Source organism: Carassius carassius, chromosome 42 (assembly GCF_963082965.1).
Source record: "Carassius carassius chromosome 42, fCarCar2.1, whole genome shotgun sequence".
Classification (NCBI taxonomy): Eukaryota; Metazoa; Chordata; class Actinopteri; order Cypriniformes; family Cyprinidae; genus Carassius; species Carassius carassius.
The window spans coordinates 14,989,159-15,016,940 of NC_081796.1; the positions used below are offsets into that span (position 1 = coordinate 14,989,159).

General features: G+C 37.5%; 3 protein-coding genes and 1 pseudogene across 4 annotated transcripts in view; 2 read left to right on the plus strand and 2 right to left on the minus strand.

Moving 5' to 3' along the window:
- The first annotated feature begins 2,716 nt into the window (after window positions 1-2,716).
- Window positions 2,717-8,586, plus strand: LOC132123782 (zinc finger X-chromosomal protein-like). The gene is made up of 7 exons (XM_059534417.1): window positions 2,717-2,866; window positions 2,951-3,265; window positions 3,778-3,930; window positions 4,044-4,181; window positions 4,255-4,389; window positions 4,688-4,837; window positions 6,787-8,586. Exons 1-7 carry the CDS (start codon window positions 2,800-2,802, stop codon window positions 8,019-8,021), a joined length of 2,193 nt encoding a protein of 730 aa, XP_059390400.1. The 5' UTR covers window positions 2,717-2,799; the 3' UTR covers window positions 8,022-8,586.
- An 18-nt stretch (window positions 8,587-8,604) lies between these two features.
- LOC132123783 (lipocalin-like) lies at window positions 8,605-10,757 on the minus strand. 2 transcript variants are annotated; one of them, XM_059534419.1, is made up of 6 exons: window positions 10,592-10,757; window positions 10,171-10,310; window positions 10,006-10,088; window positions 9,794-9,907; window positions 9,603-9,704; window positions 8,605-9,519 (listed from the first exon to the last, which is right to left on the minus strand). In XM_059534419.1, the coding sequence occupies exons 1-6, from the start codon at window positions 10,685-10,687 to the stop codon at window positions 9,437-9,439; spliced, it is 618 nt and encodes a 205-aa protein (XP_059390402.1). In that variant the 5' UTR covers window positions 10,688-10,757; the 3' UTR covers window positions 8,605-9,436. The 2 variants fall into 2 exon arrangements, with proteins under 2 accessions (XP_059390402.1, XP_059390401.1); XM_059534418.1 differs by having other exon boundaries at window positions 10,006-10,091.
- A 7,000-nt stretch (window positions 10,758-17,757) lies between these two features.
- On the minus strand, window positions 17,758-26,662 carry LOC132123911 (armadillo repeat-containing protein 3-like; annotated as a pseudogene).
- LOC132123784 (phosphatidylinositol 5-phosphate 4-kinase type-2 alpha-like) overlaps window positions 26,552-27,782 on the plus strand; it is a 41,540-nt gene continuing 40,309 nt past the window's right edge. Inside the window, exon 1 of the mRNA XM_059534420.1 lies at window positions 26,552-27,405. Within this exon, the coding sequence (XP_059390403.1) occupies window positions 27,265-27,405 (141 nt within the window). The 5' untranslated portion in view covers window positions 26,552-27,264. The remainder of the gene's footprint in view (window positions 27,406-27,782) is intronic.

A 27,782-nucleotide genomic window follows, 5' to 3' on the forward strand; every position in this document is an offset into this window, starting at 1 on the left:
ACAGCGCCACCTACCGTACTGGATGATATAGCGATGGCTGCAGTTTCAGGACCGCAGTTCTAGTACCCTGTTGGTTTAGTTTGCAGTCACGTTACTTTGTATATATAGCATCAATATATTAATCTCAGTAATATTTGTTTGTAAATGTGATTTTTTTTTATTCAAAATGCAGCAGAGGTTAATTACTAAGTGTGCTTTGAGTCACAATTTTAAATTTAAACATGAATTTACAAAAAATATAAATGAAATATCAATTTTGTAAAATTGATGTATATAAATTTTAAAACAATTGTAAAAAATGAAGAACCTTAAAAGTCTTAGTCTCTTGAATTATACAGTATATTGATTAACCTCCTTAAGGTGAATTAGCTCATTATCAGGCAAGTTAAAGTTGGAATCAGCGTATGGAGTCACTAAATTACAGCCAATATTTTAAAAGTTTTTGAGAGGCAAGACAAGACACAAGAATGATTCAGGAATGTTTATTTATTTGTGTATATATATATATATATATAATTTTTTTATTTATTTATTTTTTTTTGCCACACCAGCACCAAAGTGAACCCCTTTTCCTCCTTGCAGCATGTGGTGCATCTCTTCAATTCGGGCAGGGATCTCCCTTTTTGGATCGTTATGTGTATCTTGAAAAAGAGAGAGCCTACTTGTTGGAATATTTTGAGATCATGAAAAAATCCCTAGTGCCTTTTTTAATCATCTGTCCTACAATGAGCCTAACCAAATCCATAAAATCACTTCATATTGGCCATGCAGAACATGACAGAAACTAACACATGATATCATTGGACTGTATGTGGAGTAGACCTGCAGATTAGTCCAAACTGTGACAAGCTATTAAAATTGCCAAACGCCTCATTCATCATTGCAAAACAATGCCAAAACAACAGGCTAACACATACTGCAACTAGGCAGTCAGTGCAGTTTAAATATGAAAGATATTTTAACATAAATATGGTAAAACAGCGACTATTAAGCCAGTATTCACACTAATACATTAAGCTGCAGGTAAATCTTAAAAACTTTACATCAACCATGCTCTTGTCATCTGATAAGTTTAATTAATGTGCAGGCTAGATTCACTTATAATACTTCGTCATTAAAACTCAACAAGGATTTATGAAATCATTGCCACGAACTAACTCACAAATTCTTAATTTGGTGGGAATTAATTTTTAATTCATAGTTAGTTCTCACTATGTAAACTTCGCACCGTTTTAACATTATAAAATAAAACTTAATTAAATATCGGTACTCACCATCTGATTGCTGTCCACGTCGTCCATCTTTAATTAGTGTTGATCCAGTACGGTAGGTGGCGCTGTCACAAAAAAACTAGGGTCCTAAAGCTGCGGTCCTGAAATTGCAGCCTCCAGTTGTGCAGGAATACACTTCTCTATTTTTCACGCGACACGCAAGCGTGTTGGAAGTGTTTCCAGGCAAAATAGGATAGGAAAATGTTTGTCATTTTGTACACAAATACATATTACTTCATGACACTTTGATGTTTGAAAGTCTATAGGTTGACATATATTCAGATATAAATGTAATTTAAAAAATAAATTAATAATTATTGATTTTCAAATATTGCACCTGTCAAACATAGTCTATTTTGCCGTCAATACTGTTGACGGTGTCCTTTATCAGTAGGCTTTATATTTATGCTCAACATGAAGTATAGATGTTGTTGTCATGAAGACAAGCTCCTGGTCTGTCGGCGGTCTCCCTCTATGTCACCTACAGCATCAGCAGCGCGCCGCGTCAGGCACGCTTCTGGTGTGTAAAGACACAGAAAACGCGAGGCAGCCGCCACGCAGCTGACACGCAGCAGAAACGCCATGCAGCCAGTGTGTCACCGGCCTTACTGTCACAGAAGCGTCAACACTACATTACAGTATCAGATTATGGGATTGATGGAAGCTTGTTTGCCTTACAGTTGCTGTACTAAAAGTATAATAAGCTCATTCCTATTGTGAAGTTATTTTTAAAGCTCTGTAACATAGAAACTTGGTTGTTTTGTAACAAAGTATTTCTACATAAGAGTGTACCAGACTTTCAGAAATATTCACTAGTCTAGATCAGGTATTTAGATGTATTTATAATTTGATTATATACACCATGGCAAACTAAAGTTATTAAATTGTTAATATGATTTAGTGATTTCCATCTTAAAAACTCGGTTCATTACTTCATACAATATCAAGATACATGTGAAAAGTATTTTCATTTTATAACCTATATAAATGACGGTCATTTTTAAATTCTACACAATTTTGTCAAGAATAAAATACTACTAACTTAACGGTAGTCATTTAAAACACTACGAGTTAATTTAGGCAGCATCACAATATGTATAGTATGAAAAACAGGTGTTTATTTAGAGATTTGCTGAGGCTCGCATTTAACCATGTTATTAAATTTAAATTAAAAGATTTAATGATTTACATCTTAAAAATTTATATTTATTATACAATATATCAAGACATAGATTTGATTGAGATATAAAATGTATAACTAGAATAACTTAATTGTTTTTAGTGATGGACACTAGAAAATAAATATGAATGTATGACCTGGTTATTTTATAATTTTCTTTGTGATTTTGTTTATCTTTGTAATATCCCAAAAAAGACAATTCTGTCAAAATATTATATAATGCTAAAATGATGCTGAATTGCATACAAATTTCACGTCTTTTATGTTCTAATTGTGTTCTGATGGTTTTATTTAATTTTGCATGCTATTCCTGCAGGTCTTATATTATGCAGATGACTGGTGGAGAAAATGGATGAAGATGTAACGGCTCTCTCTCTCCATTCCCATGAGCCCAAGATCATATTCCATGGGACAGGTAAACAAACAATGCCTGATGATGCCTGTCTCTCAAATTGTTGTTTTATGAATGGAAAGACAAATATTTGTCTTCTGCATGAAGAGGTTGATGGAGAAGACGAGGTGGTGGTTGAACTGCAGGAGTCAGTTCTGGTGTCTGATGTGGAGGGTGAGAAGATCGCGGTGCATGGCCTCGTCCATGAGGAGCTGGTCATCCAGGAAGCCGTCGAGGATGTGGTGGCGGAGTACATGCCATGCACAGATGAAGACGAAGAACTTGGCGCCATTGCTGTGGAGACCTGTGTGATGTCACCCGATGATGTGGCTCTGGAGGAAGAAGGACTGCATGTTGATGTGGTGACCGACGCTCAGGTACAGGAGGATCCTGACACCTGTGGAGACTACCTCATGATCTCTTGTGAGTGGCTTCTGCCTATCAGAATAGAACACTTGTTGAAAAGGAGCTGTGCATTTTCAAAAAGAAAACCTGTTTGGTTTGGAAGTGACTTCTGTGTTCTATTATAATTTTTATTATTATTTGGGATGCAGAATATATTGCTGCCATATCTTTTAGTTCCCATTATTTATTGTCATTATTAATATTCTTATTTTATTTGAATTCAGAGATTCATTTAATGGTTGATATTCATTAGAGAATTGTGCATGTTCAGCTTTAATTTTAGATGACCATTTCCATCATCGAATCCTCAACTCAAGTTAAAAACATTTAATAATTTAATAACTCTAATCTGTAGCAAATCTCCATACCATACCAAATTCAGTTTATGGTTTAAAATAACTTATTTTAGAGCTTCCACTGTGTAGAACAAGATAAACATAAAGCATGACTTTTTTCTTTTTTCTTTACATTTAACAATAGAGTATGCAGGGTGCAAGAATATGCATGTTGCTTGCTTGGTTTTATTTCAGTGGATGAGGCTGGAAAGGTGGTTTCCGACGAGGATGCTAAGGTTACTATCGAGGGGACTTTAGAAGACCCTGAGGATGTGGAGAAGGATGATGAGGGTCAAGAGGTCATCAAAGTGTACATCATCAAGGCGCACCCAGAGGAGGAGGGCTTGGGTATGTTCGGACTCTCTTTAAGTCTGCAGCACGATGCTGTACTTCATTACAGAGTTTATATCAAACCCTTTTTATTTTAGTGTGGTGTTTAGATATTTCTGGATCATTTACAGGAGGCACTGTTGACATAGGAGACACAGAGCTTGATGTTGATGAAACCGTGGAGCTGGTGGATCCTTCTGGAATGCCGATAAGAGAAAAGATGGTGTACATGTCAATGGATGAAGCCAATCAAAACCAGGATGATATCAGTGAGTCCCTTCACTGTCAGCTGGTTATGAAGTTGTTTCCTCCAAGTGATATTATGTGTTTTTCCTCAAACAGATGTGGCTAAAATTACAGATGAGGTTTATATGGAAGTGGTGGTAGGGGGTGAGGACCCTGGCGGTGCTCAGCGGACACTTGACAGTGCTTCGCTCAACAAGGACTTCATGCCTGTGGCTTGGGCAGCTGCTTATAGTTAGTGAACCATGCATGTTTTGGTCCTATTCAAAAGTTGCATTGTGCAGTACTTTCCACAATCAATATTGATCACTTTAACATTCATTTTGGTCATAACATTTATTCATTCTTATTCTTTACATTATTTCAACTGATAAAGGCTTCCTGATAGACTTAGAGTCTTTATGCCAACATCCAAATCCGTCACTGAGACGAGCTCTAGTTCATTAATCGAACCCTTTGTAATACACACATCTCTTTAATCTGCAGTACAAGACCGCTTCTCATTATAACCTTTAAATATGATGTCTGTCAGGTGGGGAGGAGAGTGAAAGCTGTGAGAACAGGAATGGAGCAGCCAGTGCTTTACTTCATGTTGATGAGTCTGAAATGATCGAAAGACTCGGCCGTCAGCGGAGCAAGAACAGGAGCAAAAAACGTTCTGAACTCCGTCATGTTCAGACAGGTACATCTCTTCTACACTTTCACTTTCATTGTGTGTTAAATATACAGGTCCTTCTCAAAAAATTAGCATATTGTGATAAATTTCATTATTTTCCATAATGTAATGATAAAAATTAAACTTTCATATATTTTAGATTCATTGCACACCAACTGAAATATTTCAGGTCTTTTATTGTTTCAATACTGATGATTTTGGCATAAAAAAGTCAACCTTCAAATAATTATGTTCAGTTATGCACTCAATACTTGGTCGGGAATCCTTTTGCAGAAATGACTGCTTCAATGCGGCGTGGCATGGAGGCAATCAGCCTGTGGCACTGCTGAGGTGTTATGGAGGCCCAGGATGCTTCGATAGCGGCCTTAAGCTCATCCAGAGTGTTGGGTCTTGCGTCTCTCAACTTTCTCTTCACAATATCCCACAGATTCTCTATGGGGTTCGGGTCAGGAGAGTTGGCAGGCCAATTGAGCACAGTAATAACATGGTCAGTAAACCATTTACCAGTGGTTTTGGCACTGTGAGCAGGTGCCAGGTCATGCTGAAAAATGAAATCTTCATCTCCATAAAGCTTTTCAGCAGATGGAAGCATAAAGTGCTCCAAAATCTCCTGATAACTAGCTGCATTGACCCTGCCCTTGATAAAACACAGTGGACCAACACCAGCAGCTGACAAGGCACCCCAGACCATCACTGACTGTGGGTACTTGACACTGGACTTCAGGTATTTTGGTATTTCCTTCTCCCCAGTCTTCCTCCAGCCTCTGGCACCTTGATTTCCGAATGACATGCAAAATTTGTCCAAAAGTCCAGTGCTGCTTCTCTATAGCCCAGGTCAGGCACTTCTGCCGCTGTTTCTGGTTCAAAAGTGGCTTGACCTGGGGAATGCGGCACCTGTAGCCCATTTCCTGCACACGCCTGTGCACGGTGGCTCTGGATGTTTCTACTCCAGACTCAGTCCACTGCTTCCGCAGATCCCCCAAGGTCTGGAATCGGTCCTTCTCCACAATCTTCCTCAGGGTCCGGTCACCTCTTCTCGTTGTGGAGCGTTTTTTGCCACACTTTTTCCTTCCCACAGACTTCCCACTGAGGTGCCTTGATACAGCACTCTGGGAACAGTCTGTTCGTTCAGAAATTTCTTTCTGTGTCTTACCCTCTTGCTTGAGGGTGTCAATGATGGCCTTCTGGTCAGCAGTCTTACCCATGATTGCGGTTTTGAGTAATGAACCAGGCTGGGAGTTTTTAAAAGCCTCAGAAATCTTTTGCAGGTGTTTAGAGTTAATTAGTTGATTCAGATGATTAGGTTAATAGCTTGTTTAGAGAACCTTTTCATGATATGCTAATTTTTTGAGATAGGAATTTTGGGTTTTCATGAGCTGTATGCCAAAATCATCAGGATTAAAACAATAAAAGACCTGAAATATTTCAGTTGGTGTGCAATGAATCTAAAATATATGAAAGTTTAATTTTTATCATTACATTATGGAAAATAATTAACTTTATCACAATATGCTAATTTTTTGAGAAGGACCTGTATATATATATATTTTTTTTTTTAAGTTAAATATTTTAATATATTTTATTTCATTAAATATTATTTTTTGCCATTCAAAATGTCAGTATCGAAAAATAATTTAATACTTCTATTACTTTAAATACTTAAATTGTTGCAAAAGATTTGTATTTCAAATAAATAATGTTGTTTTGAACTTTTTTCTTTTCATCAAAGCATCCTGAGAAAAAAAAATTAAGCAGCCACTACACTGTTAAGAAATGTTTCTTTAGCAGCAAACCAACATGAGGATCATGTGACACTGAAGTAATATTTAAATAAATGCAGCTTTTAAAGAGAGATTTGAAAAGCATTTCCTCCATATCTTTCAGTTCTAGCATATATATATATATATATATATATATATATATTCATTCATGTTGGTTTACTTTTTAAACTTCAGCAATCATCATTGGACCTTACGGCCAGCCTCTTACCGTTTACCCTTGTATGCTCTGTGGGAAGAAGTTCAAGTCGCGTGGTTTCCTCAAGCGCCACGCCAAGAATCACCATCAGAATGTCGTAAACCGAAAGAAATACCAGTGTACAGACTGTGATTTCACCACTAACAAAAAAGCCAGTCTCCACAACCACATGGAGATCCACACCCTCAGCAGTAAAGCGCCATTTGAGTGTGAAGTCTGCGGAAAAGAGTTTCACCAGCAGGCGACGCTGCTCTCTCACCACCTGCAGCACCACCACCGGGAATCCAAACTTCAGATCCCACCGCCCGCCACCAAAATGCACAAATGCAAGTTCTGCGAATACGAGACGGCAGAACAAGGACTTTTAAACCGACACCTTCTCGCCGTTCACAGCAAGAATTTCCCGCATATCTGCGTGGAGTGTGGGAAGGGTTTCCGGCATCCTTCAGAGCTGAAAAAACACATGAGAACCCACACCGGTGAGAAACCGTACTCCTGCCATTACTGCGACTACAAATCGGCCGACTCGTCCAACTTAAAGACACACGTGAAGACCAAGCATAGCAAAGAGATGCCCTTCAAGTGTGAGCGCTGTTTCCAGACGTTTGCCGAACCCGACGAGCTGTTACAACACGGACTGACACACGAGGAGGCCAAAACGCACCAGTGCTCCCACTGTGAGCATAAAAGCTCCAATTCCAGTGACCTGAAGCGCCACGTCATTTCAGTTCACACCAAAGACTATCCACATAAATGTGAAGTATGTGGAAAAGGCTTCCACCGGCCGTCGGAGCTCAAAAAGCACTCGGCTGCCCACAAGGCTAAGAAGTTACACCAGTGCCGGCATTGCAATTTCAAAATCGCAGATCCATTTGTTCTCAGTCGGCATATTTTGTCAGTGCACACCAAGGAGCAGCAGGCCTTTCCTGACAAAAAGGGTCTTAAAAAGCCATTTGGACAAGGTGCTCATGGAGGTAAGAGAATTTTAGGGGGTGCCGGCTTGTCCAAGGGCCACCGGGAGCGCCGGGTTTACCAATGCCAGTATTGCGACTACAGCACAGGCGACGCGTCTGGTTTCAAGAGGCACGTGATCTCCATTCACACCAAAGACTATCCTCACCGATGTGACTTCTGCTCGAAAGGTTTCCGCAGACCGTCGGAGAAGAATCAGCACATTATGCGGCATCATAAAGACCTAATGCCTACCATGTGACCTTTGCAATCAGAAACCCATTAGGAAAAGCTCTGTTCTGATGTGGTCTTCAAGCTGATCCATGATGGTACAGACAGGCTGAAAGTGCAAGGAAATACAGAAGAAGAAAAAACAACCAGTATGTCCAGTTGCAAGTTACTCTGCTGTAAAGTTCAAATCAATGTTCTAAAAATACATTTTTTAAAGTTGAACCAACCTTTTATGAGAGTCTAAATCTGCTGACGAGCTTTAGATTAATTGAGAAAATAGATCAACTTGCGTACTAATCCATCTAGGGTGGACAACGTGCATACCGTGTAGTTTTATGTTGGCGTATAAATTTGAATTATGACTCCTGTATTGCATGTTACACGAAACAAGTCTGAACCGCTTTGGTGATTGTGGCGTGTTTGTGCACATGCGTTTACAAGTACAAAAGTCTTGAGAATAAGGCATTGATTGACTCCGTTGGCTTTAAACTACGGTGCTCATGCTTTATCAATTGGTATCTTAGCTTCAGATGAGCAGAATGTCTAATTAAAGAGAACTGAAAAACTCAGCTTATGCTGTGGCTGCTAAAAAGAAAAAGGCTGTTCAGACCAGATGTGCTTTTGGGAATCCCATCTTTTAGTTTCAACACTGTCGCATTAATTTACTAATAACAGCTGTTATTTAAGACAATGAATTTAGAATGTAAGATAAAGGGTTTCTTGGTAATATTTCCAATAATTGATATTGCAAATAGTACTCAAATCACAAGAGATCTTCAGGTTTAACCAGGGTGTGCAAACATGAAATCAGGCCAAATGCCTGGTTATCTAAATTCGTTTTAATTTAGACGCTAGTTTTGTGTATTTCTTGAATATGGCTGTTTGGCTTTTGCTCTGTTGTCAAACTCACCTTCAGATTATAATTATTCAGATGTTTAGGGCAAATTTTATTTTTTACACAGATACTGAACATTTATAATTTGGAATAAAGAGATTCTAAAAAATATATATATGTTATATGTATATGAAATATTTGTAAATACAGAAGTAATAAACAGTATTTTGTGTCCAAAATGTTTTTATTTTTCATTATATGAAACGCAATTGGAGAATTTGAATGAATCGCACCAACATTTGTAAACATTTGTTCAGGCACTGTTCATAAACATTTGTTTACAGGTTTGCCATATCAGTTATGAAACATGTTTGACACATTTACAGGAGGAAAAAACATCAAGAACTGAGCTCAGTTTATTAAATTGCATAATTTGGATAAGGTAATGCTTTGCCATTCTGTCCCCCTGCTTCGAGAGATTATTTGGATAAACTAGTTGCAAATTGGTTTTCATCCTGAGCACAAGAAGTGTGTTTAAGGCAAAAAGAGAGACTGATGTTTGCATTCAAAATGAAAGAGATGAAAACCAAGCAGATAGAAGGCCAGCAAATTCACAAGGGTTTTTCAGTTGAAATGGTCTGACTAGCTGAAGTTGTTTGGCTTTGGTCGAGAACCTCGGCATCTGGGCATTCTCCTGTAGAACAGCAGGTACAAAGTTAGCAAAAAATGTCAAGTATTAAAAAAAAAAAACCTTCAGATTAAATTCTCAAAACATACCGATTGATGGCAGTATGGCAATGTTTTCCTCAAGGATACCGGTGTCCAGACTGAACTGCCTGAACTTCTCCTTCAAGTCATCAGAAAGTACTGCGGAACGACCTGTAGATGACACATTCAGGGTCCGTTTAGCGTTTATTCAAGAAAACATTACAGCTAAATTGTGTAAATTGGACAAGTCGAGCTCTTACTGTAGAGTTTGTTAAGAACCTCAGAAATCCCTTCCTTGGTCTTGATGGTGTGAATGAGAGCATACTCGTCATATTTGGCATCGACAACACGCATGTCGTTGTCATTTCCCCAACCTGAAAAAACAACAACAACATTTAGGCCAAAGGAGCATGAATATTATTCTTTTTTTAAAACCATGAGCATTAGCTGAAGCAAAAGCAGGACAACTTACGCTGGCTATGGAAGACAAAACGTCCTGGAGTCTCAGTTTTCTTAGCGAGGTGTGTCATTCTCCAACAGGAACCGTTAACGTTACTGCTGAACGAATGAAGTCGGTTAAGTTATTCTTGTAATTATAAGAGTATTTATTAAAACTGTTCTCCTGGTTTGAACTTACTTCATACTAGCGTAACTGAGATCAAGGTCTCCGTCCTCGGTAGGACGCATCACGGCAGTTCCCATCTTCATGTCTGCCTTGTTACTGACAAACCATTTTGAATTTGTAGCAAAGCCAATGAGATACCACTTTCCTCCCATCTGCAAAGAATATAACAATTGTAGACCAACACTCTTAAAAATAAACTTTTCAATCTCTTTTTTTTTTGTGATGAATCTTTACTTCTTAAAAGAACAATTTTTTTCTTACTGTGCAAATATTGAATAATATAAAGAACCTTTTGGAAAGATTCCATGGAAGTTTCATGTAACCACTGATGGCAATAAAGAACCTTATTTTAAGAGTAAACCTGAGAACATCCTTAAAACTCACTTAGATGCGTTCATTTATAGCATTTTACAGTAAAACTGCAATCTTTTACCTTTTCTATGTCGAAGTCAGTCATGGGCATGACGTCAGCAGAGGCGAACACTGCGCAGAGCAGAACGCACAGCATCTTTAAAACGACAGTCGTCATGGCTGCAGAAGTGTAGGTTCTCTCTCTGTATGCGGTTCAGAAGGCAAAGCTGGCTGTGCAGAGGAGAGGAAAGGCAGCCCCTGTTTTATCCTCAGGTTTGAGCCCCCCAAACCCTCCCTCTTTTAGTCCCTCCCACCTCCGAAGACACAGCAGGAATGATAATTACAGTCGTTACACAACTTGCAACATGCACGTGTGGATTTTTTCAGGTATATGTGGATGTTTTTTATGCCTTTTATAATCCTCAGTCTGATTTCCATGTTTGGTCTTCATGCAATACATGCAAAAATATTATAAGTTTCTTATTGCTTATCCATGCTGCATTTATTTGACCAAAAATGCAGTAATACTGTTAAATATTATGATTCAAAACAACTGTGTTCTGTTTAATACTTTCAAATGTCATTTATTCATGTGATGGCAAAGTCTTCAGTGTCACGTGATCCTTCAGAAATCATTCTAATGTGCTGATTTGATGCTCAAGATTTTTAACTTTTTAAAAGAAGTTTAACTTGGTGCTCAATATTTTTGTGTAGACCACTTTTAAATAGTCCTTGATCAATAGAACGTTTAAAAGAACAGCATTTATTTCTTTTTGTTGGCCTAATCGTTTACATTGCTGTCACTTTTGATCAGATTAAAGTTTTAAAGAAATTAAAACTAGTTAATTTCTGTGTTAGATATTTTTTCATATGAAACTGATTACCTTAGGATATTTTTTTGGAATGTTGGATATGTACCATGTTTAGCCCTTGTGTTGTGTAACTCTGAAAGGATGAGCAGGCAAAGGCTTGTTTTGAGAGTTACATCACAAACCACACTAACCTAATCAAGATGCCTTTGCCTTGTTGTATAAGTGCGAATTCCGTTGAATCTAGAATGACTTGAGCAAAGTCACCACTTTCAATACTTATTAGCAAGGATGTAACCTAAATAAATTAAAGATTAAAGGGATGCACTTTTCTTTAATATTTTTGTAGGCCTACCTATTATATTGAATGCCATTGTAGGCTACATGAAACACACAAAACCTTGAAGTTACAAATTACGTTTATTGGTGAAATTCTTGGCACAGTGCTTTCTCACAGTGCTCACAAGATGCTGGTTGATAGCAATGATAGCGTTGTTAGGTTGTTAGACAAAAATAGAGATTATACAAAATCATGCAGTTTCTTTGTGTTACAAAACGTAGTTTAAATTATGCAAGTTTAGCAACACATGCCTGTAAAGCAGAAAACGTGATTCTAACACAAGCGGGAGATGCACAAATGGACGGATTGGTTCATTCTGTAGGGTAAAAAATATATTATTTCAGCCACCAGCCTAAAACCAAGCAACGGCACAGAGCGGTCGAGAAATCTGATTCATTTCGCGAATCGGTTAATTAAAACGATTCAATTGAATCAGTTCCCAAAACTGCACGAAGGGATATAAGTTTTCCGTTAAACATTTTATGATTCTGTATTCGAATGCGTTTTATGTTGTGTCACTGTTCTCCATTACTGTCGAGTAGCCTAGCCAATTTATACACGCTTTGCGAATCGGTTCACTTGAATCATTAAAAAGAACTGTTACAAGATGAAGACTCGTGCACGAATATGACATTAGAATCAATCAGCAGTGCGATGTTTAGAAAGAAACAGTTATTAAATTATTTAACAATATACATGTAGTCTGTAAATGTCAATTAATTAAACATTAAGCTGATGTAAAAAAAAATTAGCTCTTAGCGAGGACATTTTCTGTGGACTCGCAGAACCCTGGAAAAGAGTCAAAACGAGTTAAAAAAGAGTGTTCATCCGCTGTCTTATTATTTCATCATTTACATTTAATTTGTCCATTGTCTCACCGTAGTCAGGATACTGGAAAATGACGTCCAATCCCAAATTAAAAGTCTTTATATGATCCTCAAATTTCTCCAATATATTGGTAATTTTCCCTGCTCTCTTTAAAAAAAACACCATAGCATAGGAGCTGTAGTCAGCAGCAGCATTGTGTCCACATTCTCAGCAGGTCTCTTACCTGCATGAGAAATTTGACATTGATGTTATATGAAATAAATAAACAAATATTAAGAATATGTTTGTTATATTATAAACAATCAATATAAAATAATTATAAACATAGCATTTGGACACTTTCTGGTTGCCAAATTTAGTGGAACTCTGCCATAGGTCACCTGAGAGAACCCGATGGCTATGAAAATAAAAATGTTATCTTTCTTTAACAAAGATGGTTTAATGTTAAACAAACATTAAACCAAACCCTAATCATAGCCCTATAGTGATTAATACTCATTTTCACAACCTTTCTTTTAAAAAGTATTTAAAATGACTTGATGATTATAAAATAACTTTCATCTATTGCATATCAACTGTCAGTCCAGGTCAGGGAGCATTTCACAACAAAGATAAGCCATCAGTTCAGATAGTGGTATGAATGACGGGCTTTGAACACACAGGCGTTTGTGTGTTTAGGCATTTCTTAATGTTTTAAATATAAGAGGAAAATACCCATGAAAAAAAAAAAGATTTATTTTGACAAAACTAGCTTTATCTTGACGATCAGATGCTTCTGCTTACATCAGCTGTAATTAAATGAGAGTCTATACAAGTTCCCAAAGGGGACTTATTTAAGGTTGCATAATACTCACAGTATGCTAATTAAGTGAAAATGTGATGTGACATACAGCCAAGTATGGTGACCCATACTCAGAATTCATGCTCTGCATTTAACCCATCCAAAGTGCACACACACCCGGAGCAGTGAGCAGCCATGTATGCTGCGGCGCCCAGGGAGCAGCTGGGGGTTTGGTGCCTTGCTTAAGGGCACCTCAGTCATGGTATTGCCAGCCCGAGACTTAAACCAACAACCCTAGGGTTAGGAATCAAACTCTCTAACCACTAAGCCACAACTTCCCCAGAAATTGTACTCACAATGTGGTACACTGTCATCATAATTTAATTTGAAAAAATCTCAAAATACTGTTGCTAAGTGCATCCCAATACTAATGCTTGATTTATTAGTATTAGCCTAAAAGCATTTTACTACCTTGCGATGCCTCAGAGAAAATCTTGATCTTGAAGGCAAGATAATACAGGCAAAGACACTGTTTTTCCCATGCAGCTTTTGGAGTTTTAATAGAATACAGTAGTGGAAAGAAAACATACAAACTACACTTTTAAGTGTTTATTTTATTGTACTTTATCTATCTGTGTATGTGGTTTTTAATTACAATGCATATCTTTAAAGGCCTTTTTTATATTTCTCCCAAACTGAGCCAGAAATCTCCACTTCTGTAGTACTTATATAGACCAAACTTTACTGTTTCATTCTCTAAAGATTTTTACAGAGAGGTTTGTTCTTATATTTTTACTTGATTTTAAACAACATTTAATAAAAAAAAAAAAAAAGATGAACATGCCCCCCACCCCAGGCTGTTGAAAAAATGTATAGAATGTATATATAAAAACCTTAGAATCAAGTATGTGTTCCTGTGTTTCAGTGGTAGAGCATTGTTAGAAGTGAGAAGGTTGTGGGTTCAATTCCCAGAGAACGCACATACTGATAAAAAATTATAATAATTATAGCCTGAATGCACTGTAAGTTGCTTTGGATAAAAGCATCTGCTAAATTCATAAATGTAAGTATGTCACATAAATTACACACAAACTGTGAACCAGGCTTTATCCAATATTCTGATTTTTGTTCTAGAATTGTATGGAATTTAACAGATACTTAATTAGACAATGCATTATTTGCATATGTAAACATACCAGAAATGTAATACACTTGTAATACAAGCAAGTGTTTGGTTAAACCATACTATATCATAAAGTGAATAAAGATATGCTGGAAAGTCTTAAATGCAGTGAGTAAAATGTCTCTTAAACAGTAGGCCTACACATCTTTTCACCAGTGACAGTCCAAGTGACAGTGGTGCTCTCCACCTCAAAGCCGCTCTCCAGAAGATTCTTACACCGTGATTCCACAGTAAACAGGTACCACTTCCCACTCATCTAGAGAGAAGGAGTTTTTAATCAGCTAGTGTAAAATCATTATGCAACAAACTATGCATGCATTTATAAAGAAATGTATCTGCCATCTGTAGAAACAACATTGGGCAAGATTAATGGCCTATTAATATAAATAATGTTCACTTATAGCCATAATGTTCCTTTTTTATTCAGTGTGCCAAAACGAATTGCTATGGCATAAAGGATGTTGAAATATAGCTGGTCAACGTTGATGTTCTGACCTGGAGCTAGTTTTTCAATTGTCTTTTCTGCTTCGGATTCTTTGGCTTCAGTGGTGTTGGTTTAAATCGTGCTGTTCGTGCCTCGGCAGGCTCGCAGAAACTGAGTTACGCGAGCACAAAGAACAAATGCAGCCAGAAGCTAATCATGAAATTGGTTCTTTTTAACATGTTGCTTCGTTTTATTCCAAGCTTCCCCTACAGCTGTTAGAAGTTTGCTAATATGAGTCAGTCAGCTGTCCAGTGTTGCCCAACACAGATTCGGTTGATTACCCTCTACTCAGGTTTATCATTACCTCATAGAAAAACCCACACAAATACACATTTTTGGCAATGTTCAACAATCTGAACTCTGCCTCAGAAGCCTAACATCCTCATTCAAGACAACACACCTAAGTGAGAGAGACAAAAGTTTCACACCTCACATCCACTTCCTTTAATCACTCTCTCCCCTTATTTCCATCTAAACACAGGCATTACAAAGACCATCTTAACCACCTTTCTTAATCAAAGTTTATTACAATGCAACTATTCATGTTCGATGTCGTTAAAGGTCTCTGTGCGTCTGGTAAAAGGGTATCATTCTCATAACAATAGAACAGATGGCCATCAAGATTAAAAAACACTAAAGACAGACTACTCCCAGGTTTTTCCATGCAAATTATCTCCAGTATGTAAATCTTCCTACAGAAATCCAAAAGTTAGTCACATGCAACCCCCAAAAGTGATATGCTAAAATCCCTGCACTAAACCATACCATTTGGTAACTTTGGGGTTCTTAAAGGGATACTCCACCCCAAAAAGAAATTTTTTTCATTAATCACTTAACCCTGTAAACCTGTAAAAACTTCATTCATCTTCGTAACATAATTTAAGATATTTTGGATGAAAACCGGGAGGCTTTTTACTGTTCCATAGACTGCCAAGTAAGTTACACTGTCAAAGTCCAGAAAAGTATGAAAGACGTCATCAGAATAGTCCATCTGCCATAAGTGGTTCAACCATCTTGCCATTTTGGAGATTATGATCTGAACGCAGGCAGTGTACACTTCTCTGAGTCAGCCGCGCCACAAGGAAATGTTTTCTTTCAAATCAAATCAAAGCATAAATATACGTAAAAAAAAGCATATCCTTGTGGTGCGGCTGACTCAGAAGAGTGTATGCTGCCTGCGTTCAGCTCATAATCTCCAAAATGGTTTTGGTTGATTTATTCCAACTGGTCTTTGTGATTTTAACTCTAGTATATTATAGTTAGTCTGTAAAACTGCAAATGTGTGCTCTGTTAGTAATGGATTAAAATGTTTCAGAGCTCCGGCTAACACATTGGCATTAGTTATGTAGCCTATACTTAGACTGTAGAGGCTATAATGGGTTTTTCCATTTAGGACAACAGTGAGTTGTTGACTTAAAAACCTTTTCATTTTGGAGTCAGATGAATTTAAGAAGTAATGTATTTAAGAAAAGAAAATTTAATTTAATAAAATACATTTAATATTTGTTGCATAAAAGGAAAGACCGTATGATAAAAGGGTCCTTCTGCCGCGCCAGTGGCTGCCATCTTTTGCTACATAGGCCTATGTTAGCAAACAGCACAAAGTATGGTTTCCGAAAAAGCCAACACAGTGATTAAACCGACTGACATCATTGTCCTGCACTCACATGTTTGCAGATAACCTCTGTTCCTGTCCTGAGTTGTCAGGGCGAAGGACAATGTTGGCGTGACTCATCTTTTTCCCATGTCCCGTGAGCCTCATAGAAGGACGGCCACCCTGTTCCTGAATCATATTTCGCTTCTGAGCTGTCGGAGTAAAAGGCAAAACTTAATTTATATTTACGTTTTATTTTATGATTTATAATAATAGATATGAATATTTATTTAATATTTAATAGATTTAATATTTTAATTGAATATTTTTTGTCAATTTATCATTTTGTTCTTTTGTTACTTCTCATAACAGTATATATTTAAAAATTTCAGTCTGTCTTCTAGGAGAATTACACGTTTAATTGTATTTTGATTTAGGTTTTTAAAAATTCTTACCTGAAAAGAGGGGAGTCACAGCAAACACAGCAGTACATGCCCAGCTCATTTTGATTCAAAGTAGATGCCACTGAATGGCTTTAAAATAAAAAATGTGTACTTATTATTTTTTTCTCAAAGACATATTAAGGTATCCAGAAAATTGTGGGATATTATTTGAGTTACCAAATGAGCTACTTTAAAAATTATTATTAGTTTGTTAACGTACCACCTCTGTGCCTTTTTCTCTTCCAAAACATTCATTGTTTTAAAAAAAAGAAGACAAATATAACATAAAATGATGCATTAATCACTTTCCTGTTGATGGATTTTGATGTGAGAGGATAACAGGGGATGGGTTTTTTAGGAAACGTTATTACAGATAATGGATTGGTATTTTGGCCAGAAGCAATGCAATACAAAAATATATATTATTAAACTGTAACCTATTTTTATATCATGGTAGTGTTTGTTGTTTATTAAAAAAATAATTAAATCAATTTATTTGAATACAAAAATTCTGTGATTAGAATATAATGGAAATGGCTAATGAGAATTATCTTATTTATATAAAATGTCCTTATTTATATAAAATTCATGCTCTTCTAGAAATCTCATACTTGGGATTTACTACCATCTACTGGTGGTTTACTTTAACAGTTAATCAGTTAATTCTGCAAAAGTTATAAACATCTCAAGCCTTTTAAAAATAATATTTTTAATATAGTAATATTATTAAATGTTTTTAATCCAATGCTCACAGCATCCATTTGATGAATGGAAACTTGACTCATATATTATGTTCATATAAAGAATTTGAATCAGGGAAATTTTGTGTATTACAGCATAAAAAATGCTCACCTGGCATAAAACAATTCTAGAGCTTTTATTTCATCATTTGCACACACACTAATTGCCCAGGAAGCATTTCTTCGAATTTCAAGATTCATAGATTTGAGCAGTTCATCAGCTGCATGTAAAGAGAGAAGAAAAAAAAAAAACAATCACCAAAAACCACACATAATGCAAAGTACAAAAATATAAACTTACGTCCTTCGTAGACACTGACACTCAGCGGATAAGCTGTGGTGATAGTATAGACCTTTGAAATTGACTCTTTTGAGCAGTGCACTGTTATCGCCATCCTAGCCTCTGCATCACAGGCCAGTGATGTTCATCAAGACTGGAGCTGCATACACAGTTGCTCCCTTGCAGCTGTCTCGCAGCTGTCGCACCAGGAGCTTGTCACCCTCTGCATCATATATAGCACTGAAAAGGGATAAATGAAGGTGCATTACTATAGAGCTGTGCAATAGTGAATTGATTATATACAATCTTGTTGCATTTCAAAATAATGTCTTACTAAGCATTGAGATTGTTGCTGCTGGTCAGGGCCTCTGTTGCAGCCATTCTCAACTCACTTAATTGCATGTGAAATGCGTGGAGACTTCAATGACACAAAAGGACAAGTTCGAATGAATTAAAGGATATAAAGGATATAAAAACAAGCTTTGAAGGTTTGATGTAAATGAGTTTACCCAGACATTTGTATGTATATATCTGCTGGAAATGTTTTTGCTCACTGATGCCACAGCCTGGCATGCAGCAGTGCATACACTCTCTTTCTCTTGTATGAGAAGGTCAGTCGGGGTCTTTCCGTTCATGCAGAATTTTTCTGTTCTCCCCTTTATGGAGAGAAAAAAATTTACACAATTTGGTGAATGTGTATACATTGTATTGTGAAAGAAAATCCTGTTTTGTATATTACTTTATGTCTGTTTCTATCAGTATAAACTGTTAGACAAAGTGTGCAAAAATTTTACCTTTAGCATGTCACTGGGGAAGTACACCTCAAAGCTACACCTATATACACCCTTAAAATACTAATATGCTCCCTTAAAGTACTAATATGTACCTGAAAATGCAAACACAGCATGTATCCTTCAAGTAGTAATATGTTCTCTTAAGGTAATAAAATTTCCCTGTAAATACAACATTCAAGTATGAATATGTCCTTTTAAGGTACTTATATGCACCATTAAAGTAATAATATGTACCAAACACAAATATACATCCTCAAAGCACTAATATGCGCCATTAAAGATAAAAAATGTTACTATGTTACTAATATAAAGAGTATTAATATGTACCTATAATATAAATACACACTGTTAAAGTAGTAACGTCCTCTAAAGACATCAATAAGCAACCTTAAAGTACAAATATTCTCCCTTTAAAGTTGTAATTTATCCTCTTAATGTACTAATAAGCACCTGTAAAGTACTCATATGTACATGTAAATACAAATATATGACCTTGAAGTAGTAATATGTGTCTTAAGTCGTTGGGATATGTTTGTAGCAATAGTCAAAAATTTACCCACTGTATGAGTCAAATTATCGATTTTTCTTTTATGCCAAAAATCATTAGGATATCAAGTAAAGATCATGTTCCATGAAGATATTTTGTAAATTTCCTACTGTAAATATATTAAAACTTAATTTTTGATTTGTTATATGCATTGCTAAGAACTTCATTTGGACAAATTTAAAGATGATTTTATTTCAATATTTAGATTTTTTTGCACCATCAGATTCCAGATTTTCGAAATAGTTGTATCTCGGCCAAATATTGTCTGATCCTAACAAACCATTCATTAAAGGAAAGCTTATTTATTCAGCTTTCAGATGATTTATCAAACTGACCCTTATGACTGGTTTTGTGGTCCAGGGTCACAAATGTCATCTTAAAGTACAAACATGCACCCTTAAAATACTTGACTAATTTGTCTTCTAATATGTATATTTAAAGTGGTAATATGTCTTCTTAAGGAACTTACTTGCATTTTTCAGTACAAACATGTACTAATGTGTGTCAAACCTGTATGACTAGCAGAACACACATAATATTTTCTTCTATTAAGAGTCAAGAGGCATTTATTTGTCATTTGCATAGTTAACAATAGGGAAAACTGGGCTTTGAAATGCTTGTGACGAGGCTCAGACACACAATAACAAGACATAAAAGACATACACGTCCGTGGAGAGCACTGAGATTTTTGAGTGACTTCAGTGCCCATAGGCAGAAAGACATGGACAGAGCATTATATACAAATAAGTGGCAGTAACAGATACAATAAAGGTAGACAGTGTTAAAGGGTACATAACATACACAGTTTCACCTAATCTCATGTTAATCTTGAGTACCTATAGAGTACTACTGCATCCTTCATATATCCAAAAAGTCTTTAGTTTTATCATATTTATAAAAGAAAAATATAGCTTTCAGATTCTTTCTGGAAAAAGCAGAGCTCCTGGAGGCGTGCTTCGTGTTGTTTCCATGAACACTTATGAGCTGATTTCCAACAAAATACAGAAATCTGATGCAATTGTACTTACATGAATGGGGTCTTTTATCACAGGGACGGCTCCATGTTTTAATAGCAAACGATGTGCAAATCCAGCGTCAACTTTGGCCTTGTTTATAAAACATTCGTCACTCAAATGACCAGAACACACAAATGCACTTGATACACTCCGTTGCTGCCCCGGAAAAACAAACTGCATCCACTGTTCATGTAACGCTGGGTTCTTAGGGAAGCTGAACACAGTAAACTTTCCCTCACATCCAAAAATGCACTTACTCGGAGGCATTCTTGAACAAATCCTATGCAGCGCTGCCAACGATTTTGAAGGGCGTCGATGTGCGCAGTCTCGCTCTCTTCTGGTCAATGTGTGTGCGCGGGCGCGCTTTTCCGGGAGCAATGCTCATATAAGGACTTCCGTTCTCATCTACGTCATTAGATCCACGATCGAAAAAAAACAGCCGAAACTTGTACCAACCCGGAAGTAAGATTTTCGGCACAGAAATTCTCAGTCATTCTTCTAAATTATTTTTTAAAATGTTGGCCATGTTTAGCATGAGAATCCATCCCTTTAACACTGAGAACAACTCTGAATACATGAAACACCATTGTACACCCCCTTTAAGATTTGTAAGTATTCATAAGTAACATGAAGTAAGCTACATGAAGTAAAATTAAAGTGGAAATGAAGATGCAATGAATAAAATTAAGAGTAGCACACATTCCGATGTATTTCAGAGTAAAGCCAAAATGTAATTGTGGAGTGTCACAGAGGTACATGAAAGAATATTTAAAAAGTGGCAGTGCAAGTACATAAAAGTAAACATAAGAGCAGCATGTATTCCGGTTTTTAGATGGAGGATAGCTGGTTGTTAAGCAGTCTGATGGCTTGAAGATAGAAGCTGTTCTTCAGTCTGGTTGTCCGTGATCGGATGGATCGTAAGCGTCTGCCAGATGGTAGTGTGGCAAACAGGTGATGAGCAGGGTGAGTGCGGGCCTTGATTATGCTGCAAGCCTTTCTCAAGCAGAGTGTCTGATGGATGTCCTGTCAGGCTGGGACTTTATGTCCAATGATGAGCTCTGCTGTTCTCACCACTCACTGAAGAGCTTTGCGGTCCAAAGAAGAGCAGTTACCGTACCATACAGTGATGCAGCTGGTCAGAATGCTCTAAATAGTGCATCGGTAGAAGTTTGACATGATGTTAGAGGAGATGCCAAACCTCTTCAGTCTCCGCAGGAAGTAGAGATGCTGACAGTCTGTTTTCACTATGGTCTCTGAGTGTAGGCTCCAGGAAAGTTCCTCAGAGATGTAAATGCCAAGGAACTTGTAACTCTTAACTGTCTTTACTATCTCTCTATTGATGTGAATGGGAACGTGACCCTCTCTCTGTGACTTCCTGTAGTCTGTAACCTCATCTCTGTAGGATGTCTAATCGCCATTAGTCATGAGTCCTAGGATAGTAGTATCATCAGCAAATTTGAGGATGATGTTGGAGCTGTGCTTAGCAGAGCAGTCATAAGTGAACAGGGAGTACAAGAGAGGACTGAGTACACATCCCTGTGGGGCACCAGTGCTGGGTGTAAGTGAGGAGGATGTGTGATTGCCAATTCTAACCACCTGGGGTCTGCCGGTCAGGAAGTCCATGACCCAGTTATGTAAGTGACTGTTAATACCCAGTTTGGCTATAAGTTTGGTAGGGATGATGGCGTTAAATGCAGAGCTGTAATCAACGAACAGCATCCACACATAGGTGTCTCTTCCTTCCAAGTGTTCCAGGACAGAATGTATGGCCATTGCAATGGCGTCATCAGTGGATCTATTTGAGCGGTAAGCAAATTGTAAAGTTGGACCCTTTACAATTTGTCAGGCAGAGAGGAGCAGATGTGCGATTTGACTAGCCGTTCTAAGCACTTCATGATGACTGATGTCAGTGCTACAGGGCGGTAGTCATTCAGGCAGGAGACAGTTGTTTTTTGGGAACAGGGATGATGGTGGTTTGCTTGAAGCATGTGGGGATCACTGTTAGTCTCAAGGAGAGATTGAAGATATTGGTGAAAACATCTGTTAACAGAACAGTGCAGGCCCTCACGACACGTTCGTGAATACCATCTGGACCTGGAGCTTTCCAGCCATTGACTCTCTTGAAGGCCTTATTCACTTCAAGTGTGGTTAGAACCAAAGGGCAGATGTCAAGGTCAGCAGGTATTTTCACAGCAGGGAATGTGTTGCCTGCTCAAAGCGAGCATAAAATGTATTGAGCTCATCCGGCAAGGAGGCAGACAAAGACACACCACTGCTTTTCCTTCCTTTGTAGTCAGTGATATAGTGTAAACTGCTCCACATGCGTTGGGGGTCAGAGCCATGATATTCTGACACTACAATGTCCCTAAAGTCTCTTTTGGCTGATTTCATGGTTCTTTGAAGGTCATACCTGGACTTCTTGTAAGCAGTTAAATCCCCAGAGTTGAAGGCAGCAGTTCGTGCTCTTAATTTGGCACGCACCTCACCGTTGACCCATGGTTTCTGGTTTGGAAATGATTTAACATTTATGGATGGGACAACATCCTCTGTGCATTTGTTAATGTAGCATATCACCAGCGTCTGTGTAAAATTATATGTTCCACAGTTAGAGTTTTAGGGCCCTATTTTAAAGATCTAAATGCAAAGTGTAAAGCGCATGGCGCAGGTGCACTTAGGGCGTGTCCAAATCCCCTTATGCTTTTTTAACAACAGAAAAATGTTCCGTACAAAAACCCATTTTTGGAAAGGGTTGTACCTATTCTCTTAATGAGTAATGGGCGTAACGTTCTATAAACCAATCAGAGTGTCAACTCACATTTCCTTTAAGAGCGAGATGCGCTCGCGCCATGGCCGATCGCTATTTACATGGCGGATTTTGTTGGTGGAAAAGCTCCATCATTACATTTTTATATTTATAGCCTACACAATAATATTCTTTTACACTGTAATCCTTTTGTTTTTAATATTTGGCATGTTTGTGTGATGCGCATCCCTGTGTGTAATAAGCAAAGTCAACGCACACTGTGGACCCGCCAAGAGGCGCATTTTCTACCAAAGAGCTCTTTAAATGACAAAAGCATATTGCACCATTGACTTTAGACTTTAGACCAGGTTTGAGTTGGTCTATGGCACAGTCTATTTTCAGCTCCTTAAAATAGCAATAAGCCAGAAATGCGCCTGAACACACCTATTTTTTAGACCAGCACACCCATGAGCGGACAAATGGGCGCAAATGCATTTGCTAATTAAACGACGTGACGCTGGACGGGAAAATGCGAATGGCGCCGGACTGAAACTAGCAAACACACTTGCGCTGTGCCTTGCGGCGGGTGAATGATAGGGCCCTTAGAATAAAATGAGAGTGATTTATGACAGAATTTAGATTTTTCTGTAAACTACCCCTTTAAGGTACTATAATGCATTGTACAGTAGGTACAAAGATGTACCTTTTGACTGACAAGCTATTCTTCAATTTTTGCACATTTTATCTGACAGTGCATGGAGCACAAACTAATTTGTCAAAAAAAGAGAACTGAGGCTTTTTTCCATACGGCTCTGTGCCATCCCATTAACAGCATTACCCTGTGCTTCAGGCAGTGTGGATGTGCCAACAAATTGCAGTAGATGTTCCTTGCCAACCATCGTCTGAATAAGCTGCAGAGTTCAAGATAACCCTGAGAGCCCCCTTGTGCAGGTCACTAAACTCCTATAGGAAGAAGACACAGCTGCCATTGCTGCTTTTCATTGAATAGCTCTCAACTTGCATATGGAAAGTTTGATTGCTGGTAATGAAGGTGACTATGGAGCAGTTTTCAAAACGTCCTCATGAATAATTCAGATGAGAATAATAAGTCTACTTTGGTCCGAAGGATCTCCAGGATTCTGTCAAAGCCCTGCACATTCCTAAAGGCCACACAGGTTTCACTGTCACTGGTGATGTTCTCTATGGTGCGCTGTTCAAGTTGCTGAATAACTGGGAAGTCTGAGCGTTGCAGAAATAATCAAGGGAACAAATAATTGATTTTAACTGCATCCTTCTGCTATTCAAAGAGTTATGCTTTTAAAGTTGATTGAATATCTATGGCATTGTCTAAAACTTGTGTTTTGTTAGTGCTGTAAAAATACCACTCTGACCGATGCCTTTTAGTCTTATTCACAACAGACCTTCTGTCTGACTCGGACATCTGTTGTATAACTTGTACAAGTTTAAAGATGCACTCCACTGAATTTTTCTTCACATCAGGATCCAGGCTGGACAAGAGCTGAATTAGAGGTTCAAGCCCTTTGTTCTCAAAAACCTGGACCTTGTAGGAAAAGTTCACTGACAATGACAAACACAAAGTGGCAAACTCATGGACCACAGTATTCTCTGGGGGAAAAAAGGTGGCAAGTAAGGTTTGTGTAAAATAAATGAAAATAATAAAAATATATATATTTTTAAGTAATAATTATATATGTAATATTTATTTATTTATTTATACACTACCATTCTAAAGTTCAGTATTTTTTTATGTTTTTAAAAGGAGTTTCTTATGCTCATCAAGGCTGCATTAATTTGAACAAAAATATTGAGAAATATTATTACAATTTAAATAATGGTTTTCTATTCTACTTTAAAATATTATTTATTCCTGTGGTGCCAAAGGTGAATTCATCAGTGAATTTCACATTATTCTAATATGCTGATTTATTATCAATGTTGGAAACAGCTGTGCTGGTTAAATTTTTATTTGTTTTTTGGAACCTATGGTTTTCACGATTTTTTGATAAATAAAAAATAAAAAGAACAGCATTTAATCAAAATAGTAATATTTTGTAACAAAAAAGTTTTATGACAAAAGTTTGGGGTCTGTATGTTTTTTTGTCTTTCATTCTGTTTTTGAAAGAAATTAATACTTTTACTCAGCAAAAATTTCTTATGATGTTGTGTGTGTGTGTGTGTGTGTGTGTGTGTGTGTGTGTGTGTGAGAGAGAGAGAGAGAGAGAGAGAGAGAGAGAGAGAGAGAGAGAGAGAGAGAGAGAGAGAGAAAGAGAGAGAGAGAGCACTGAAATAAAAAAAAATGTGCCAGTTACCTTCAGGTGATAGTTTGCTGATTATTGCAGGTATCACATTCAGTGTCTTCAAACTATTTTTAACTTCATCTGTTTAAATATGACAACTCAAATTAAATCTATGCTGCTGAACATGCTTTGATTTATTAGCAGTGCCTATTTTTGTACCCTACGTACTGTTAGAGGCCATGATGCTCAGAGACATGACAGCATTCCTGCGATATGAGACGAGAAAGAGGTTCAGTCACTCCCAAGCACATCAAAGAAGTCTTATTCACATCACCTAAAAATATCAGAACAACAGCAATTCACATACAGAGATCGATAAAGTAGAGTCGCACATGGGAATATAGTGAGCACTTACTTACTCTCAGTGACCTAGACTGAAAGACTAATTACATTGTTGCCTTTTTCTGAGAGTTTGTGGATGGCCTCACAAGCTTCTGCCAGCACTTCTCCTTCAGGAAAGCTGAGCACGACAACCGCTGACGCTGCTGGTTTTCTCTCGATAGGTAAAGGGTCGAACTGAAAAAATAAGACGTGTAAATTATTAAAAGGTTGTAAAATATTTTAGGAAAGTCCTGCAAAATCACACGAGCGGAGAAACATTTTCTCACCGCGTCTTTCGAGCATGGCTCAGTCTCTTTATTTACTTTATTATTATTTAAAAACTAACACAACTTAACAGGATAAATAATATCAATAAACATCTTAATAAATGTTTTCTACAAAACAAAATAATAAGCGACTTCTACCAATCGTGAAAATACCAGCAACGCTGGGCTTCTGTTTAGCGTGAAGCTGTTGCTAGGTGACAGATGTCATTTACCATTTCACCTGTAGGTGAGGCCAGAATCACTCCGAAACATACTGGGTCAATTTTGTATTTATTTGTTTAAAATAGGCTGAGTTTAAAGAGATAGATAGATAGAGAGAGAGAGAGAGACTATATGTCGCCCATGTACCGTTAGCTGGGTCTCACGTAATCATTTATTAAATTATGCACAAAATGATTTAATAAAATTACACTCTATATTCAATCTATATCTCTATATCTCACTCCATATCTATATTATTAATAATTATAATTATTTGCTTTATAAATCAAAGTGTGTATGTTTGTGCATGTGTGCGTGCGTGTGCGCGCTCGCGCGTGTGTGTGTAGCTGTCAGTGCGGATGAGCCGGATACGCAAATTCACACCGAATTCAGACTCGGACACGTTCCACACTCGGAATACTGGCTTCGTCTAAAAATAAACATATTTTCAGGGCAGACAAACGACAAAGAAAGAAAGTGGGAGTGGGATTTTGCTTGAGACATATTTGAAGGGTTGATGGCTTAGGCTGACTGGGGTGAGTTAACGTTAGCGTGCTAACGGAGCAGCGCCGCAGTGGATGTCTCTCAACCCGCTCTTTTTTCTTTAAGTTAAACTGACGTCGCTCAAATTGCATTTTATTATTCATTTTCAATGTTATCAGCCAGTATTTGTGCCGTGTTTTTTTTTTTCAAGCATAGTGTTTAAAAAGCTCCCGATGTGAGACTGGCTAGTTAGCAAGTAAGGTACGTTAGGCTTACTAATGAAGTCTTAAGGAGCTTTTGCAGTATACGGACGAGAACTTAAAAATAATACGTCTTATTGGTATGAACATTAATGTTGTATGTAACAGCAGGCTGTTTTATCACGTTTAGCGAGATATTTATCTGTCTAGCGAGCTAATACAGCTAACTAACTAGCTGGCTGCGGTTAGCTAACTGAACGGAACGTTATGCCAGATTATATTTTACTAAGAGACAGTTAGGACACCACTAGCTTAAAACACTTGTCACTGTGTGATAGTTAATTTATTGTTATACAACAAACAATGGCCTCGGCTGGTAACACGGTCTCATCGTTTGCGAGTAAAACAAAAACGAAGAAGAAGCACTTCGTGGCTCAGAAAGTGAAGCTGTTTCGTGCCAGCGACCCTCTGCTCAGTGTCCTCATGTGGGGAATAAACCACTCGGTGAGTCAAATCTGCAGTCTTTCTCTTTGTTTGTGTCCGGTATTGATCAATGCATTAGAATTAACGAGAAAAAGAAGTTCAGCATGTCTCACAACCGAAAATTGGCACCATCTGTTGGGTACAAGCACTTCATGACCATCAGAGAGAGGTCTGCCTTCTTTTCTTTTGCCTAAACTTCAGTGTAAAGGTCAACATTCTGATTAGTTCCTTTAAACACTTGCAGTTGCATATTAAAACGTTCTTACAGCATGTGAACCAAACCTGTCAATGTTTATATAAAGAATTATTGACTTAGTTATAGTGCTTTTCATAAGACTTATCCCAATTTGCATCATATTGATGGAAATTGGCGTAAACCTTAATTTGAAGTTCATTTG